Below are 16,582 nucleotides of genomic sequence, written 5' to 3' on the forward strand. Positions count from 1 at the left end.
CGCGCGGCGCCGACGACAAAGAAACTCAACACCGGCTCAGTAAGGCAGCTGAAAGGAGAAAAGCCCTGTGGGTCCGATTGTGTCCCTGCCCCTGGTCAAGGTCCCTGGTCTAGACTAGTGTATGTCCCGACTGGCTGGGCTGGCTGGCTAAGGGGATTGATTCGGTCTGGTCGTGGTCGGGTACTGCGCCCGGACTTTCCTTTTTTTTTTTTTATTTTTTTTTATTTTTTTTTTTTTTTTTTTTTTTTTTTTTTTTTTTGGATTGGTCAAGGAACTAGACACTTTGTAATACCTGTTACTAATACTAATGAATGTGATCATGTATCAATGCCCAGCCTGCTGCTTCTTCTTTCTGCATGCCTTTTTTTTTGGGGTTCTTCTTGCATGAGGCACGAGCACATGTGACATGGAAATAAAGGGTTTGCGCCCTTTACAGCACCTGCACGCGCATTTTACACACTTTCTTTTTCTTTTTTTTTCTTTTCTTTTGTCTCGTTCCTCTGATTGTGTTAATACAGCCTTGCCGTTGTTTCTCTCTTGTTTCTTTCTTTGTTTTTTTTTTCGTCTCCTTCTTTCGTGTCTCTCTCTCTCTTTTTTTTTTTTTTTTTTTTTTTTTACTGGTGTTCTTTTTTGCGCAAGTCTCATCTGCCAAAATGGTAAGTTTCTACCTCGGACTCCCCTCGTTCATCGCACGAGGCCACCAAACTATGATTCAGTTTGCCCTATGACTATGGAAAAACTCAGCACTGTCCGAACGCCTTCCTTTTTCTTGTCCAGCCATTGTTCATGCCGCACGAGAACCAGGTGTAGGTAAGCACTCAAAAACTAGGACCTGCTATGACGTGGAAAAGCCGATGGGCAGGCGCTGTGATGGAAAATGCCTCTCCTTGGTTTTGTTCAATTCTGTAAGCTCGCTGCACGGCATTAACGCATTCCTTCTGCCTGCTTTGGATGTTGGATGGAACCAAACGCCCGCCATGTTAAAGTCGAGTCAAAATCCCGATTTCCCATGATGATGATGATGATTGTGTTGACAGAGTTAAGGAAGCTCAGCTAAGGCGAGCAACAAAGTACAACATGAATTTCCCAGAAATGGGTGTTTGACGAAGGGCGAACGGGCGATTGCAATGCTGAAAAGCGATGTCCGACATACTGTCTGGGTTGCTTCAATGTTGTATGTTGTTACATGTAGCCAGGTCTGGAGCTCCGTGGCTTCAAACTGAAAATCCGGACCATGCATCACGCACGCAGCTGTCGTCGAAACCAAGACTGTCCTTATCAAATCATACCTATGCAGGATATTCAGGAAATTGTTTCGACGAATGCCTCCAGAACTTGGATACAATGCTGCAACAGAAGCACAGGACAGGAAACAAAATAATTGGCTTTTTCCCAGTTGAAAAGTACATAACCGGTCCCCCAGCATCTTTTCTCTTTTCTCTTTTCTTCCCCTTCTCTTTGTGTTTAACAATCAGAGAAAGCATCCTCCAAGACCATCGAGGCGATACAAAAAAATCCTCTATTGAAAGAATTCGAACCACTATCAACCAACAGCTCCGTCATCCCAGACATAGTCCTCACTTCAACAACTTGCCGTCTGTCTCCTTCTTATCAACACACCTACACGAGAGACCAACATGACAGGCAAAGACCTCAAAACGCTGGGACAAGAACTCCGCAGGATGGAAAGGTACCAAGAGTTGACCAGGATGAACCAAGAGAATCGAGAAACCGACCCATGGGCCAACGCCATGCACCAGGACATCCATGACAGCAGCTCTTCCAGTAACACCAACTCTCCCACCCTCAACAACAACAAAAACAACAACAACCCCTCTCGTCGCCACGCAACCGAGCTTGCACGCTCATCAGAGTCTACCGCTCTCCCTACTCCTCCCCAAACACCACCATCTTCATCTTGCCCGCCACCACAGTCACCACCAGCCTACACCCCCCCTCCCACCGCCCAAGCTCGCGCTCGCGCCCGCCTCGGCTACGTCGGTGTCAAATCATCCCTGCCCAACACCTTTTCCCCCTGGGGCGAAGGCACAGCGGGAACCGACATCGACGACATTGGCAGACCAGCACAAGACAGGCCGCGACCACCACCATACATCTTCCACGCCCGCGACAGATTTCTCGAGACCGGCCTACCTGCAACCTTTGATACCTCTAGTCACACCTCCTCACCATATCCATATTCTTCTTCTTCGCCGTCAGCCTATCATGGTACCTCTACATATATGGCTCCGAGTCATCCCAAGGCGGCGGCGCTCTTCGGCGGCGCTACGACAACAACAACAACCAGCGACGACAACAACCGCAGTGCAGAAACTAGTACTACTACTACTACACCGCGTGCACCATCCCGTGCTTATGGTGTGGCTCGTCGCGTTGCACTTTATAGCAATATAACAACACCAGCAACACCAACAACGGGTAAAAGAAAGAGCAATAACCGCAATATATGGGGCGGAAGAAGAAGAAGCTTCAGAAGCATCAGAACTGTGGACTACATGCTTGATCTTGAGCGGGGTAACCCGGTCCACAAGGAGACGGACGTGAAGAAATATGCCACTGCGGTTTTCTTGGCGATCATTGTGATCTTGATTTTTAGTTGTACAGTTGTGTACTTTACCTCACAAGGTTGAGCGTGTTGGTGGTGTAGTTTCCGCAGCCAGGGCTCTGTGACTACACGCGCCCGGCTGTTTCTGTCTATTCTTACTGGGTTTTTCTTTTATATGAATGAAATGGTTGGACGGGGTATCTGACTGATCGCCGTGGTTTGAGGTATCGAGTTCGTAGAAAAGGACACGGTCAAGGGAAGAAGTTAGCGGATTGGTTTCCTGTCTTATGGACTTCAGCTTTGTCTCTTGACGGTGCACTGGTCATGTATAGGAAGACGAAGACAGCGGCGGCGAACATTGGAATATAACTATTTGTTCCAGACTACTCCCGCCTTTTCCCGTAATTGGCCCTTCGTAGACTGGAGAGACAAGTGCTACGAGACCCGATTTCAGGAACTTCTGCGGCCATAAGGCTCAAAGGGAAAGAAGGCGCTCAGAACCCCCATCGCCACAAGTAACGCTCCGCAGATGTAGAGGGGCGCACTAGTCGAAGTGTTCGACACAGTAGCAATAACAGCCGAGAGGATTCCCATGACACGGTTGCAAGCCACTGCCACTCCGTTTCCCGTCGCTCGGTGGGCACTGGGGAGAACTTCTGGCGTGTAGGCATACAGGGTGCCATAGTAGATGTTGAGGCAGAAAGCAATAGAGCAAGAGAAGCCGACATCTTGGGAACCGTTGCGGACGGATGTGTAGGCGAAGAAGAAGGCAGCTGTCATCAGTGTTCCGATGAGCATCGTATATCGACGTCCGAGAAAAGGTATGTTGCACATCCAACCCGCTAGCAACGGTCCAAAGATAGAACTGATGTTGGTGAGGGTGTAATTGCGCCAGGTTTCGAAGGGCGAGACGTCCAGGTTCGCTCCGCGGGAGGCGAGATAGCTAGGTAGGAAGACGTAGAACAGAGGGTAAGCTAAACCCATCATGGCCCATGACACCCAAATCAGTGACGTTGAAAGGGCTATCTTGGGAGTCGAGAACAGTCCCCGAAGATGTACAAGCGTCTCTGCGAAGGAAAAGCGGTTCTTGCTGTGAGTGCCCAACACAACACCACATGCATCGAGCTTGTCGACAGTCAGAGAGCAGTGTCGGTTGTACTTTGACGCCAGGAACTGGAATGTTTCAACAACCTGGGCATCTTCGCCCAAAGCAAGGAGATATTTTGGCGTCTCTCTTAGTCGAATGACGGTGACTCGAAGGATGGACATGACGAAGACAAGGGCGCCGCTGGTGAACATGACGTATCTCCACCCCATGTTGTTTAGCCTTGTGCAGACATCGACCGACGGACAATTCCATTTCTCGGGGACTGACATTCCGTGTTAGTCACTCATTTTCTCCCATCAGAAGATCAAGATCGAAGGAGAATCCCTCACCTAAAAAACCCCATGCCACAAATCCAGTAACAGCCTGGCCCAGTCCCCACCACCCAGCCATCAGAGTAAGCACCCACTGCTTGTTCCCAGGCAGATATTCCAAAAAGACGGTGGTATCCAAGACCAGGTTTCCTCCAGCACCGAACCCGATAAGCGCGATCCACAAGCCCAGAGACGGCCAGTTCGGCATGGCCCCAGCAATGATGACGGAGACCGAGCACAGCAGGAGGGAGACGTTGAAGGCGAACCGGCGGCCAATGATGTCAGCACCCAAGCCCCAGAACAAAGCTCCGATGAGCATGCCGACATAGCCAGCAATGGTCATGGCGTTGGCATATCCATGTTGTCCGAACTCGCGGAAAGCTGGACCGGCGATGACGCCTTGGAGGAGAAGGACGAGGGAGTCGACGGCGTATCTGGCCAATGTGGTAAGTTCATGGGGTGGTGGGAATGGAGTCGGCTCACGCACCCAAAACCGTTGAGGATGAAGAGCTTGGTGTGGTAGGGTGTCCATCCGATCTCGTCAATGGCCTGTCGCGAATCGAGTTTGTTAGCGCAAGAGTACAGAGGATGATGAACAGGAAGCATAGCCGTCCTCACATTGTTGACCAAATGCATCTTCCTATTGAGAGCTGGGTCGAGGTCTTGTAGGCCCAAGATATCTTCGCCATCATGAGTAGTAGTTCTGCTGACGGCCTGAACACTTCCGGCGCCAGATTTGGTGTCTTGCTGTTCGTGGTCGTTGGATTCAACCTTCTCAGGTACCGGAGAGGTCACCATATCGGAGCTGTGCGTGAAGCGTGGAAGGTGGTGGTAAGGTGCAGCGGAACAGATATCCAAGAAAGAGAAATGGGACTACTTCTGGGGCCATCCGGTCGATTAAAAACGGAACGCGATCAGTCTCGTGGTTCAAGTCTGGTTAATAGAACTTTGGAGGAGAGAACAGAGGAGCCGAGAGGACGAAAACGTAAGAATGCAAAGGCGGGGGATCGGCACAAAATGTTGGGGACTTTGGCTGGTGATGGATGTACTCTCAGACCGAATAGGAAGGAGCGCTGGGGAGGCACAAGTCCAAGCCTGTGCAATGGCGTTCCCTGCCAGCTGCCGTCGTCTCACATGAATCTTGGAGGATTCAATGTAGTGTAGCTGATGGGTCATCACGCCATTCACTTGATAGCCTGGTTGAGTCGTGATCGTCGAGTTTAGACGCTATACACCACACGTGCTGGAAAGCTTCATGTGAAAGAGGAAATGTCAAGACCTCATCCAAGGAAGCCCCTCGGCCCCCACACATAGTCCGGGTTTGCACTCCACTTTCCCCAAGTAAACCCCAATTATCTCGACGAATGACAACCCATCGAAAAAGCCGATGCATTCATTGGGAAGATCTAATTCGTAGCTTCAATGCTCGGTATACCAACCCCTGACCCTGCCTCAGTCAAGTGCTACAGAATGCCCAGTCCGCTACAGTTGATAAGGTTCGTTGGAGGTTGGTAATCCATCAAGTCATAACGGAACCCAAGCCTCCTTCGTTGCTTATTCGCACACGGCAGGCATATGCGAGTCTGCGGCGCGAGGACGCGGCTCCCTCGGTCTTACGGGGCTTGGGGCAGGTCACTGATGATATCGTAGGCGCCACGGCCCAAGTTGACAGACCTGTGAGGAGACTCCTTGGGCACAAATCCGCGCCAAGGCTCGTCCTCAACCACAGGAGCTAGCAGCGACCAGATCCACAAGTTCGTCCCGTCCCTTCTCAGCTCAGGTCTCCGCTAACAACACTAACGCTCGACCCCCTATAACCTCGGCGCAACGATACTAAAGTATTAACACCACTATCACTTACAACAAAGGCGTTCACTAACCTGCCCGCCCCTGCAGACTCCACAGACACAAACACCTCACTGGCAAAATAATACTACCACGCCGTCGACAGACAAGCCACAAACAGCCAAAGAAGCAATGGAAACTCAAAGGAATAAAGCACAAGGAAAGTTTCGACGCAGCGAATTCTACCGACGGGCTGTTATGGTATTCTATCGACGGGGTGTCTAGCTCTGGACCGGCCACATGTGACATGATTGTGGTAATGGTTGAAGTCGCACCAAACATGACCAGTGAAGACAATCGAGGACAGTAGAGGGGCATTTTCTTGCATGAAAACATGTGTGATTAAGACAGAAGAAGATCAAGGGAGAGAAAGAAAGTATGACATGGACCGAAAGAAAGGAGTAGCCAAGGGTAGGGTACTCTCTAGTCTTGTTGCCTGTGTCCCTCATCTGCGTCTACTACGTGTATAGTTGTGGCCACGACAAACCGTACAACGAAAGCGGGCAAAACATGACCAAGATCTGGGAATAGAGCTTATTTAATAGTAATAAAAACTACCAGAACGCTATCTCTAGGGCAGTCTATCTAGCCAAGGAATGCTCAAGGGACCACAAGTGATAATGATCGCTCAAACCCATCTTGCAGAACCCAGCTCCAGAGGAACCAAATCCCATGTCAGTTGAGAAAGAGGCAGGAAGAGATCTAAAAGAAACAGCTGGGCATCAAAACCGTGAGCAGAAAAAAAAAAAAAAACGTAATAAGCCCGGGCCTTGCCGTCCCGTGACCTCCACGCATCGACTCTAATTCCAGGCCGTTCGTTCCAAGCTTCCGATCCGGGACTCCACATGAAATTTAAAGACCGGATTACCAGACACTCGGACAGAGACCAGCTCAGCTTACAACTGGCATATACCAACTTATCCTTCAATCTCCGTTGTATTATATCGCAATTTTGCCCTCGGCCTCACTCGATGCAACTACGATCCAGCACCACCCCAGATACACAAGTCCCGAACGCAAATCTATTCATCATCTTGCACCAACGGGTGAAAAGAAGAATCCCTTAGATGAGTAATGTGTTCTTCCATGTTCAGGCTCGTCGGGCCGTGGGTTTTGCACTCGTACATCTTTGGCTGCTTCATTTGCAGGCACTGGTATAGTCTGCGGAGATGCATTAGGTGGTTGTGGTAGCTTTTTGTAGTATGGCCGCATCGACCACACATAAACAATCTAGTTGACGCTCTATCGTCCTCGAGATGGGAGAGGTGTTCTTCTTTATCGAGACTCGTTGGGCCGTGGTGTATGCACTCGTACATGGCTGGTTGGGCCATCTCCCGGCACGCCCGTTGTCTGTCGAGATGCGCTATGTGGAGATTGCGATGGTCCGTAGTATAGCCGCATCGACCACATTTATATTGCCCTACGATTTGGGGGTTTGGATCGAACTATTATAGTGCTGCTGGCGATGGGATGCTGTAGTGAAATCTCGGTCTACGCAGCCTTGAAGGCAAGGGAAGGGATGTTGTGTCCTTATGTGATATCTGCAGCATGACGGGTGTTAGCCCAAGGTTTTGCATTCCAACGCCCATCTGTTATCGTCGCTCTTTTTGCCCGCCTTTGTTGAAGTTCTTGTGCTCCATCTCTGGGCAACTTCCACTTACATCAAGTCAGTCTCGCTGTAGAGTGTGCCTCCTCGACCCTTTCGGAAACAATAACGACATTCTTCTCTAGCCTCGTCAGAAGACTGTGGAGAATGGAGCGGCAATATCAGCTCCGCCGCCTGCCTTGTGATATCAAAGTTATGCTGCTCTGATGAGATTGACTCCGATAGACCCTGGTGAGGATCTGGTTGCGAAATGGATCTAGCAGAAGAAGACTGCAACTAGGACTCTTCTTGGCCGGCTTCCTGTCCAGGAGCGCCCTTGGACCGGTTCTCCGTGTTGTCGTGTGGATTTGCCATTGCGCCAACGTAACGCTACTAGCTGATGGACTGTCAAGGTAGTGATTGAGTATGGTCGATGATCGAAGACAATGTGTGGATGGGTCGTGACGCCGCGTGCAGTAATAACCGTGTTCTCGCGATTTATTGTTATTGGAGGATAAAAGCAACGGAAGAAATCGATTTCAGGCAAAGGGAAGGAGGGGAATTGGCCGAAACTGACTCGCCAGCCCCGCCCCCAACGACCTGAAGTACTCACTTCCTTAGAGATGAACCAGTGCACCTGGTCACTTGGGACTTTCCGGGCAGTCTTCGCCAGAACTCAAGCAGGAGTCACTGTTGTCGAATGGCTCCTTCCTAGGTGCGAAATGGCTCGCCCATATCGCGGGATGCTGTATTGGATGGTACAGTAGAGGTACCTTACTGCGGAAGTGAACTTTCCTCGTACCGCAAAGACCTCCCCGACTCGGGGCATCCGGGTTGGGCTTTCTTGGAAATCAGGCATATGCAAGTGGAAGACGGTGATTTTCGATGTCTCCACCACTCTTCTTACCAGACATAAAGAGCACATATTCGTGCAGTGTGCTTCCATATGTCTGGAGGTGATTTCCCAGAAAGCTCAATCCGGATGCCCCGAGTCTTTGCGGTACACACAGGACAGAAACATTATGGACCACCTTTCATCTCAAAGTACTGACAAGGCGATAACCAAGTGCCAATCCCTAATTCCCAACAACGGAAGGACAGAACCTCTTTATCGCGCCATTCTCCTGGCCGACGGAGGACATCAAACTCGGCAACCGTGACCTCGGACCTGCGAACATGCCCCTGCTTATGCTTGTAGAAGTGAACTTCGCTCGTGCAGGAAGGACGACGTGGTCTCAAGGATGAAAGCATACCTACCTCTAGAGGTACTTAAACCACTGTCTCGCCTCCTTCAATTCTTCTCCCACAAACCAACCCTTTTTTACACAGTACAATTCTACCACTGCTATCCGCAACACACTCGCTTTCGCTCAGCTACCACTCCCAGCTCACTCAGTAGTCTTCAGGTATGTCTCTCGCTCACCATTCTGCTCTCCACTTCCCTGCCTCTCCAACTCCTTTCTGACAGAATCGCAACAGTCTCCAGGACTTTCAGCATCATGGACGACAACATGATTGCAAAGGAGCCGCCTGCATACCCCCCACCAAACCAAAACAACGATTTTCAAGGGATATTCATATGGATTACAATCCGTGTGCTCTATGTCATCATCGGGGTGGTCCGATTTTGGTTCATATCGGAGCACATTTGGACCAACTTCAACGGAGACTTCACAGACTTCCACAAAGCCTCCACCGACGTACGACGCACCCAAATCATTAAGGTGTGTTTGCTCGGACCTCTCTTCGTATTGGTATGGCCTCTCGATATCGTCTGGGGCATCCTGAAAGTGTACTTCGTTGAACTTGCGACCAAGATTTGGACAGAAGAACAACGGGCCAATCACCTCCCAATTACACAGCCAACACCACGCAAAGGAACGGCTACCTCTGCTAGGGCAAGATCCCCGCCGCCACCGTATAATCGTGGCGGTGGGAACACTGTTATTGTATAATAGGAGACACGGAAAAGAATAGATTGTGTTTGATTTGGCTTTTGTTTTGTTGTTCATTATCAGCCATGTGAACCCAGAGGGGTGGGGGTTGGATTTTACCGAGAAGACTATCGACGATTTCTATACGGAAGATGTCGGTGCCTATCTAGTGCACAATACAATACTACCGGTAGTTTATGTGTTTAGTTTGGTACTTCGATTATTGCATGTTGAACAGGGAGATTCGAGAGCTTTCAGGCCTTTCAAGAGAGAAACTATCCTCCGCCTAATGAGATATAGGATGATGGCAAGGGTTTGTAGCGCCATAGAAACCTCTAATGAGGGTCCTTCAAAACCTCCAAGATTATAGAATAGGTCTTTCTAATTAGGTAAAATATATAATAGGAAAGCCAAATCTTCTGTTTCCTTTAACCAACAAAGTCTCTGTCTTTGTTGCACCAGACTAAGGAACAAAGCAGGGCTGCATGGCATGATATCTGGGTCTTGGAATGGGACCTAAGGAGCCAGCCGACCGAGAGAGATTATCGCCAGGCTGATTTCATTGCGTCGTGCCAGCGTGAATAGCGGTGCAGTTCTAGAGTCAGGTCACTCACTCACTAACCTGCACCTCACCATTACTGCCTGGTTGCGATGGGCCTGAAACCCCTGCTGATGGCCGCGTCGACGTTGATTAGGTGGGTAATTGATCGCGATGCTAGCCCCGGGTACGTTGCGAGTCAGTTTACATGCTTGCCGGATGTAGTTGTAGTTGGACTGGACCACAAGCCGGGCGCAAGATGATTCTCGGACCTCAGCGTACATGTGATCTTTTGCGCGAGCGCGTTGTATTTGTCCTTCAGATCGTGGTGTGCTCGTCTCGGAGCTCGCGGCAGCCGGGCATCCCTCAGTTCATCCAGCTCGGCCTGGATTGAACACCTCCCGAGCCTATGTTGCGTTTCTTGGCTGCCTTGTTCAATGTTAGCGGTGGTATCGGATATCCATCAGTTTCTGGGTTATATCTTGTTTGGTACCAAAGTACCTAGTATAACTAACGAGGTTATACTAGTGCCCTGATTATTAGAGGTCATCCCCGGTTCGGCGATGGTTACCTATATATGGCTTGTTGGATAAGTAAGTACCTAGCCGGCGCCTGGTAGTGGCGGGGTTCAACAATTCAAGTTGGGCATGAACATTGCGGTGGCATCGCACGGGTTTTGGTAGGTACGCTTCGGTTACGGCCGCATACCTAGGTATCCATTATCGAATCAGTCCTCCTTTGTTGAAAGTTTGAGGAGTGAAAGTTGGGCTGGCAACATGCGACGACCCATACTTTTTTTTTTTTTTTTTTTTTTGGGTGGCTTGTGCACCGACGCGACCAACAGCCAATATATATTGTTGAGCCATACAGAAAAATTAATCATGATGAACGACGTAGTGGTGGCTAAAGTCTTGATTGATTGTAGGTAAGGTACGTAAGTAAGAAAGAGAGAGAAAAATGTACCTCTACCTGGGAAGAAGGAGGACTTGTGCCAAGAGAATGCCAAGAACTGGTGATGGCTTCAACAAATAGGTATTCACATCAAGTTGCGTCAACCGTCTGGCGCCACCCCACTCCGCCTTTTATTCTGGCAATTGGCATCGCCTATCTTGCAATGAATGCTTGTATCATGAGAATAGATAGGTGTGGCTACTCTAGTGACGCTGTGCTCTTACTTGCCTACCAAGTTTCCCGCTCGGTAAAGTAGTGGCGCTTCATTTTCCCACGGCCAAACCGAATAAAACGTTCTTTTCCTCTATCAAGTAGATTTGGATGGAATTCCTACCTCTATTGACATGGTACCTATCCCCCTCCATGCATTGTTCCCAGCAGAACTTGACGCTTGAGATCAATTTATTGGTTTCTTTCTCTCAGATTGTGTGCGGTCTGCCAATCGTGGATGACGACCTCAATACTATCTTGGGCCAATACTATTTTGAGTCAAATTCGCCAAAGGTCTTCATCGGACGACAAGACTTTGGCTAGAGGTTTGTCAGGCACCACCATCGAAGCGAGTTGAAAGAAGAAAAGACCGATTATTGGCTGACAAGGAAGTGGAATTATCCAGGCAGCTCAAGACGGCGGGATGCAATTACCATGGGGTGGACAGGTGTGACAAGACGAAGAACTCCCATGCCAAGGGGTTGACACCGATGGAGCGTTTCGAAGCCGAACATTTCGTGGATGGGCTGTGACACAATGTTGAGGATGTGTCAATACCGAAGAATTAATGGAGTGTGTGCACTCGACCGTCATATGTGTGCTAGAGGAGCAAAGTAGTTCATGGAGCAAGACGGGAAGAAAAAGCATCCAAGGGACAATGTGATTCCATTTACTCATCTCTCGCCTGACTACCGTGTACTCCATAACAATGTTTTCGTCAGTCCCATAATCCAATACTCAACAAATCCCAACAATGAACAATACAATATCGATATCTCTTTCCATTGAACAGCCCCTTCTACTAATGTCATCCTTCAACCCAAAGCATAGGCCGCGACCTCCACATCCGGAACCGTGGCGTCCTCCTTGCCAAACAAATCATCCCTGTAAGCCGGATACGCCACCAACTTGTTCCCGTCATCAATGACACTCAACGTCGTGAACCCCTCTCCAGGACCAAACTGGCCGCTCCAGCTTGAATGCACCTCATACGGCCCGCACAAGTCATCGTCGCTCTTCTCATGCTTGGGAGAGCGCGAGGCAGGCACATCGGGGCCGAGAGACTTGATGGAGAACGAGCAAGGGGTAGGAGCAAGCGAGGGGCATTGAGTGTCGATGATGAAGGACCAGTCGCAGACCGTGTCAGCGTCATCACAGTTCCGAGAAAGGGAGTGAATGGTCCATGGATCGAATCTGCCGCAGGGATGGTCCTGATCCTGGGGCTCTGGCGATGAGTCGGTGGGAAGAGTTTCATCTGGGGATCCATCCCCCTTGTCCGAGGAAGCTTCATCGTCTGAGGAAGCCTCATCGCCAGAAGAATCTGCGTCGTTCGACGGAGCTTCATCGTTCGATAGAGCTGCGTGCTCCTCGGATGTAGTAAAGTCAGGGACCTCTGCAGTTTCGACCTCAGAAGCAGTTGCAGGAACAGTCACGGACTCGGCAACCATGGTGGCAATGGTGGCCTCTGCAGACGTTGAAGGGACATCCTCTGTGTTGCTAGGGTATAGGACTGGATAGATGGTTTCCTCGGCAAGGGCCGTGATCTCTACAGTGGTTGCTGCGATGAATCCAGCCCCGGTGGGATAACCCTCGGAGTAAGGAGGAAAGCCCTGGTGGTAAGGACGATCATCAGGCGTGGGGAGAGGTTTGCCGTGGCAAACATGGGAAGCGGCAAGGAGAAAAGTGAGAACGAGGTTTGTGTAAGACATCGTGGCGGTTGTCGAGTGAGACTGGGAAAGTGGGAAAGACACTGTTAGCTGCCATGATGGTGATGAAGTGGATGGAAAATGGGTCAAGCTCACCTCTCGAAGAACTTTGGTGTTGTTGACGCGACGATGCTCCGGGGATGACAGGTTGTCACCAAGAAAGCGCAAGTGGATACAAAACCAAGAAAAGTGTGAAGAATGCCCAAGCAATGTGATAGTGATGTGGTTGCAGAGCAAAGACGATGTTGTGCAAAAAGAAGTAATGTGGCTGATGGATCCAGAGTCAGTGGAGAGGATGGGAATCCGAAGGAGTTTAAATGGCCGCTTGAGGGGCTCAGAGTTCTCGCCTTCAACTAGGTAGTATTTGCTCCTTCCTTACACACCAGCTCGTGACAGACAAGAGTGGATTTTTAACTCTCCAGTCTGCACCCGCTGCTAGTTGAGTCGTGCTACACAAAAGGAAAGTGCGGCTTCGGGGGTACAGGCATCCACATGAGCACTGCGTGGGTGTAACTTCAGGTTCCAGGTACAAAGTAGAAGTCAATCAAGCCACTCGTGGCCGACCTCAGTTCTGTAAGGACCCCCGTGACTACCCGATGTTAATGTGGAAGTTGATCCTGACGTTATCTGCTCTACCCTGGTTTGCCCTGCCTTCGTGTGCTTGTGGAAATAACCAACGTGCTCTGGGCCAAATTGTCCAACGGGACAGAAATGGACAAGGCCGACATCAGAGTTGCCACTGACTTTGAACACAAAGCGATAGAAAGACGTGTTGAGCAAACAAGTGTATTTAGGTCAAGCAAAAGTATGAACAAGAAGCGAACAACAAATAGTATGTACATGAATCCACATCCACCTCATCAACCATCTACCAAGAACTCTCCTGCTGCAACTAACTGCAACAGCTTAGTAGCACTGGGAGTACCAGTCATTGACAAGGTTGCACTTGTACGGGGAAGCGCAAGCCGTGCAGCCAGAGAAGCCCTTACCACCGCACTGGGCGTACCGAGCCGCAGTGCACGAGCCAGCCGAGGTGGTGGCAGCAGGAGCGGCGCTGGATTTACGAGTGCAGGTCTTAGTTCCAGCCTTGGAGGTGGTGACAGCAGGAGCGGCGCTGGCGCTGGTCACGGCAGCGACGGTGGTAGAAGAGGAGGCAGAGGAGGTGGAAGGCTTGACGGGGGCAGCGCTGCTGGTGACGGCAGCAATAGAAGTAGAAGAAGAAGTCGACGAGGTCGAAGGCTTGACGGGGGCGACGCTGCTGCTGCTGCTGCTGGGGGTGTTGGGTGTGCCGGGGTTGGAGGAGGAGGAGCCTGAGACGCAAGTGTTAGTATTAGAGGTACTACCTAAAGTAAGAGAGGAGGGAAGGAGTTGACGTACCAGGACCAGCAACGGAAGTGGTGATGCTGCCGCTCTCAATGTAGACACCCGAAAAGTAGAAATCCTCAGTAGCATCCGCGTAGCCGTCACGGGGAAGCTCGAGAACACCGACGTGCCAGTCAGCACCGTTGCTGCTGGTGCCGGCAGCCTGAGGAGCAATAACCTGGGTAAGGGCATCGCTGCCGGTAGAGTGCCAGAAACCGACAGTGTTGGCGTCAAAGTCGATCTCGTAGGCAACGTTGTGCCACACGTCGGCGTCCCAGTTGACGCTCCACTTGGTCTGGCCGCCGATGCACCACCTCAGCAGGGGGTCCGAGGTGCCAGCGGCGCCCGACTGCCAGCCGGACTTGAGCTCGGTGAAGTGGCTCTCGAAGAAGGCGATCTGGTGCTCGCGGGTGAGGGCAGGGGCGTTGGTGTCCTTGCGCATGAGCGAGAAGTGGTAGAAGACCTTGCCCTTGTTGATGGCGGCCGTGGTCTGGGGGATCAGCTCGGTGCGGCGCATGGTCTGGCCGTTCCAGAAGGCCGTCTTGTCGAGGGTGATCTTGGCACCCTGGCTGGAGCCCGAGTCGGCCGGGTTCTTGAAGCTGGGCGAGAGGTTGACGTAGGAGGTGACCTCGGACGGACCGTGGATGTAGTACTGGTAGGGGCCGACCTGGCTACTCCAAGACCACTTGCTGAGGTCGGTGGCGGAGGTGAGATCGTTGAAGCGGCCATCCCAGAGAATGGAGCCGGCGGATACGGACAGGGCTTGGGCCACGAGGCCAGAGAGAAGCGTGAACTTCATGGTGGTAGTGGTGGTGATGGTGGTGGTGGTGAGGATGGCTCGTTGGTGGTGGAAGACAAGACACTCCAGGGAGACATGGCGGGAAGCCAATCGATCTTATACCAATTGACTTGCATTACAAAGTGGTATCGCCTGACCCCCTTTTTCGATCCATCATTGAAGGAGGCTCAATCTATTCCACCTTCCGGGGTTGCCATTCCCGGGTCCCTGGGCTGGACGAGCCGAGGTGGTGCTGGCTGGGAGTGAGAGCAGGCCATGACTGATGGTGCCGAGATTGAAGGCGCAATGCTTGTTGCGCTCCCTGGTCAAGCAAGACATGGCAATGGCGGGCCGTTCGGAGCTCGATGTGACGCTATTCAGGGACAAAGGTCGATGAGGTTGCATTGTCGCGGAGGAAGGCCGGAAGGAGATGTTGCAGTCGAGTGCTGAATGAGGAAAATAGCGGAGGCCAAGTCGGTGGAGGCGGCGGCTGCCCTTCCCGACCCGCTAAAAGAAGCCCTGAAGAAGCCCAAGCCCCACCCTGTGGTCACTCAGTGAAACACTCGTTAAACGCCAACCGAGCTGTTGGTCAGAGCTTTTTTGGGTTTTTTTTTTGTTTCCGTTTCTTTGTTCCTCCTTCGCGCAAAACTCCGTCAATTTCCTTCTGATTCGTTTCAAGTCTCCTTCAGTTCGGTCCTGGACAATGTCACCTGTTTTGACGCGCGCGCTTCGAGGAAACAATCCATCGGATACGATACGTAATCATATTTACCTCAAATAACCGACATCCGCGACCCGGTCAGTTGCCGGTCACATGTCATGTCATCGACAGCCAGGATAAAGTACAGCATTACACTACACTGAGCCCTAACCCTCGCCATCCCTACCACCACCACCACCACCAGGCAAACAAACCCAGGGAAATGATGCCCTCCCCCACAAGAATGCCTGAGGAACAACAAGTTGACAAAGGCCCTCTCCACCCACCGCTTGTTACATTGCTCTTCTCTCGTTTTCCAACCGCCAGCAGCCGCATTGGCATGGGGAAAGGACATGTCTGGTATTTCTTTGCCAAGAAACTTGCAGAGCGGTTCCCAGCCGTCTTCGATATCCCATTCCAACACTCTGTCGATGTTGCAATGCTCTGTCTCGAGTCAACATTGTTGAGTAGCACTGCAAGTCCAAGTCCAAGAAAACACAACTCACCTCTCCAAACCCACATCCCCCCTCCCCCTCTCACAACTCTGCCCAACTCCCCGTAACCACCAACACATCTAAACAGTGACGGCCACAGAAACCGCTCATACACATGCGACGCCCAGAAACACTCCCGATCCAACCAACTCGCGATCCAGAACCCCCAGCTCTCATTCGCCTTGATGATTGTCTTCACCAACGACTTCTGCCATTTGTCTTCGTCCCTTCGCATGTTCAACACCACTTTGGCTTCGGGGTCAGCAGCGATCAACTCTGCAGCAAACACGGACGCCGGCGCATCGGTCACGGCCTGGCAATGTCCTAGCAATTCCTCAAAGTCCGCTCTCGTTATCACCGGCTGGGACTGAAAGTGGTTACCGGGAACAGGGTAGAACTTCTTCCTCGCCAGCTTTACCCAACCGGGAGAGTAACAGAGATCGGAAGGGTCGTAAACAATGTATAAAGGAGCTCATATCGCGGCTATTTATCGC

General features: G+C 51.0%; 5 protein-coding genes across 5 annotated transcripts; 1 reads left to right on the forward strand and 4 right to left on the reverse strand.

The window, feature by feature from the left end:
* Nucleotides 1-1,277: 1,277 nt before the first annotated feature.
* On the forward strand, nucleotides 1,278-2,651 carry B0T23DRAFT_421496 (uncharacterized protein; the record flags this gene model as incomplete). The annotated part of the gene is made up of 1 exon (XM_062839768.1): nucleotides 1,278-2,651. The coding sequence occupies exon 1, from the start codon at nucleotides 1,638-1,640 to the stop codon at nucleotides 2,649-2,651; it is 1,014 nt and encodes a 337-aa protein (XP_062692403.1). The 5' UTR covers nucleotides 1,278-1,637.
* Nucleotides 2,652-2,833: 182 nt separating this feature from the next.
* Nucleotides 2,834-4,959, reverse strand: B0T23DRAFT_179007 (major facilitator superfamily domain-containing protein). The gene is made up of 4 exons (XM_062833053.1): nucleotides 4,604-4,959; nucleotides 4,473-4,534; nucleotides 4,004-4,419; nucleotides 2,834-3,936 (listed from the first exon to the last, which is right to left on the reverse strand). The coding sequence occupies exons 1-4, from the start codon at nucleotides 4,781-4,783 to the stop codon at nucleotides 3,017-3,019; spliced, it is 1,578 nt and encodes a 525-aa protein (XP_062692404.1). The 5' UTR covers nucleotides 4,784-4,959; the 3' UTR covers nucleotides 2,834-3,016.
* Nucleotides 4,960-11,750: 6,791 nt separating this feature from the next.
* On the reverse strand, nucleotides 11,751-12,757 carry B0T23DRAFT_444551 (uncharacterized protein; the record flags this gene model as incomplete). The annotated part of the gene is made up of 1 exon (XM_062840901.1): nucleotides 11,751-12,757. One exon carries the CDS (start codon nucleotides 12,755-12,757, stop codon nucleotides 11,864-11,866), a length of 894 nt encoding a protein of 297 aa, XP_062692405.1. The 3' UTR covers nucleotides 11,751-11,863.
* A 903-nt stretch (nucleotides 12,758-13,660) lies between these two features.
* B0T23DRAFT_397238 (uncharacterized protein) lies at nucleotides 13,661-14,915 on the reverse strand (the record flags this gene model as incomplete). Its single annotated transcript, XM_062838285.1, has 2 exons — nucleotides 13,661-14,064; nucleotides 14,132-14,915. 2 exons carry the CDS (start codon nucleotides 14,913-14,915, stop codon nucleotides 13,661-13,663), a joined length of 1,188 nt encoding a protein of 395 aa, XP_062692406.1.
* An 811-nt stretch (nucleotides 14,916-15,726) lies between these two features.
* Nucleotides 15,727-16,561, reverse strand: B0T23DRAFT_179145 (uncharacterized protein). The gene has a single exon (XM_062833055.1). The coding sequence runs from the start codon at nucleotides 16,321-16,323 to the stop codon at nucleotides 15,778-15,780; it is 546 nt and encodes a 181-aa protein (XP_062692407.1). The 5' UTR covers nucleotides 16,324-16,561; the 3' UTR covers nucleotides 15,727-15,777.
* Between the last annotated feature and the right edge of the window lie 21 nt (nucleotides 16,562-16,582).

Source organism: Neurospora hispaniola, assembly GCF_033458365.1.
Source record: "Neurospora hispaniola strain FGSC 10403 chromosome Unknown B0T23scaffold_5, whole genome shotgun sequence".
Lineage (NCBI taxonomy): Eukaryota > Fungi > Ascomycota > Sordariomycetes > Sordariales > Sordariaceae > Neurospora > Neurospora hispaniola.

Coding starts and splice junctions, on each gene's coding strand:
- B0T23DRAFT_179007 (XM_062833053.1), bottom strand. CDS start 4,783: ATGGTGACCTCTCCGGTACCTGAGAAGGTTGAATCCAACGACCACGAA. Junction 4,535..4,603: donor AGATGCATTTGGTCAACAAT/GTGAGGACGGCT, acceptor GATTCGCGACAG/GCCATTGACGAGATCGGATG. Junction 4,420..4,472: donor TTCATCCTCAACGGTTTTGG/GTGCGTGAGCCG, acceptor CACATTGGCCAG/ATACGCCGTCGACTCCCTCG.
- B0T23DRAFT_179145 (XM_062833055.1), bottom strand. CDS start 16,323: ATGCGAAGGGACGAAGACAAATGGCAGAAGTCGTTGGTGAAGACAATC.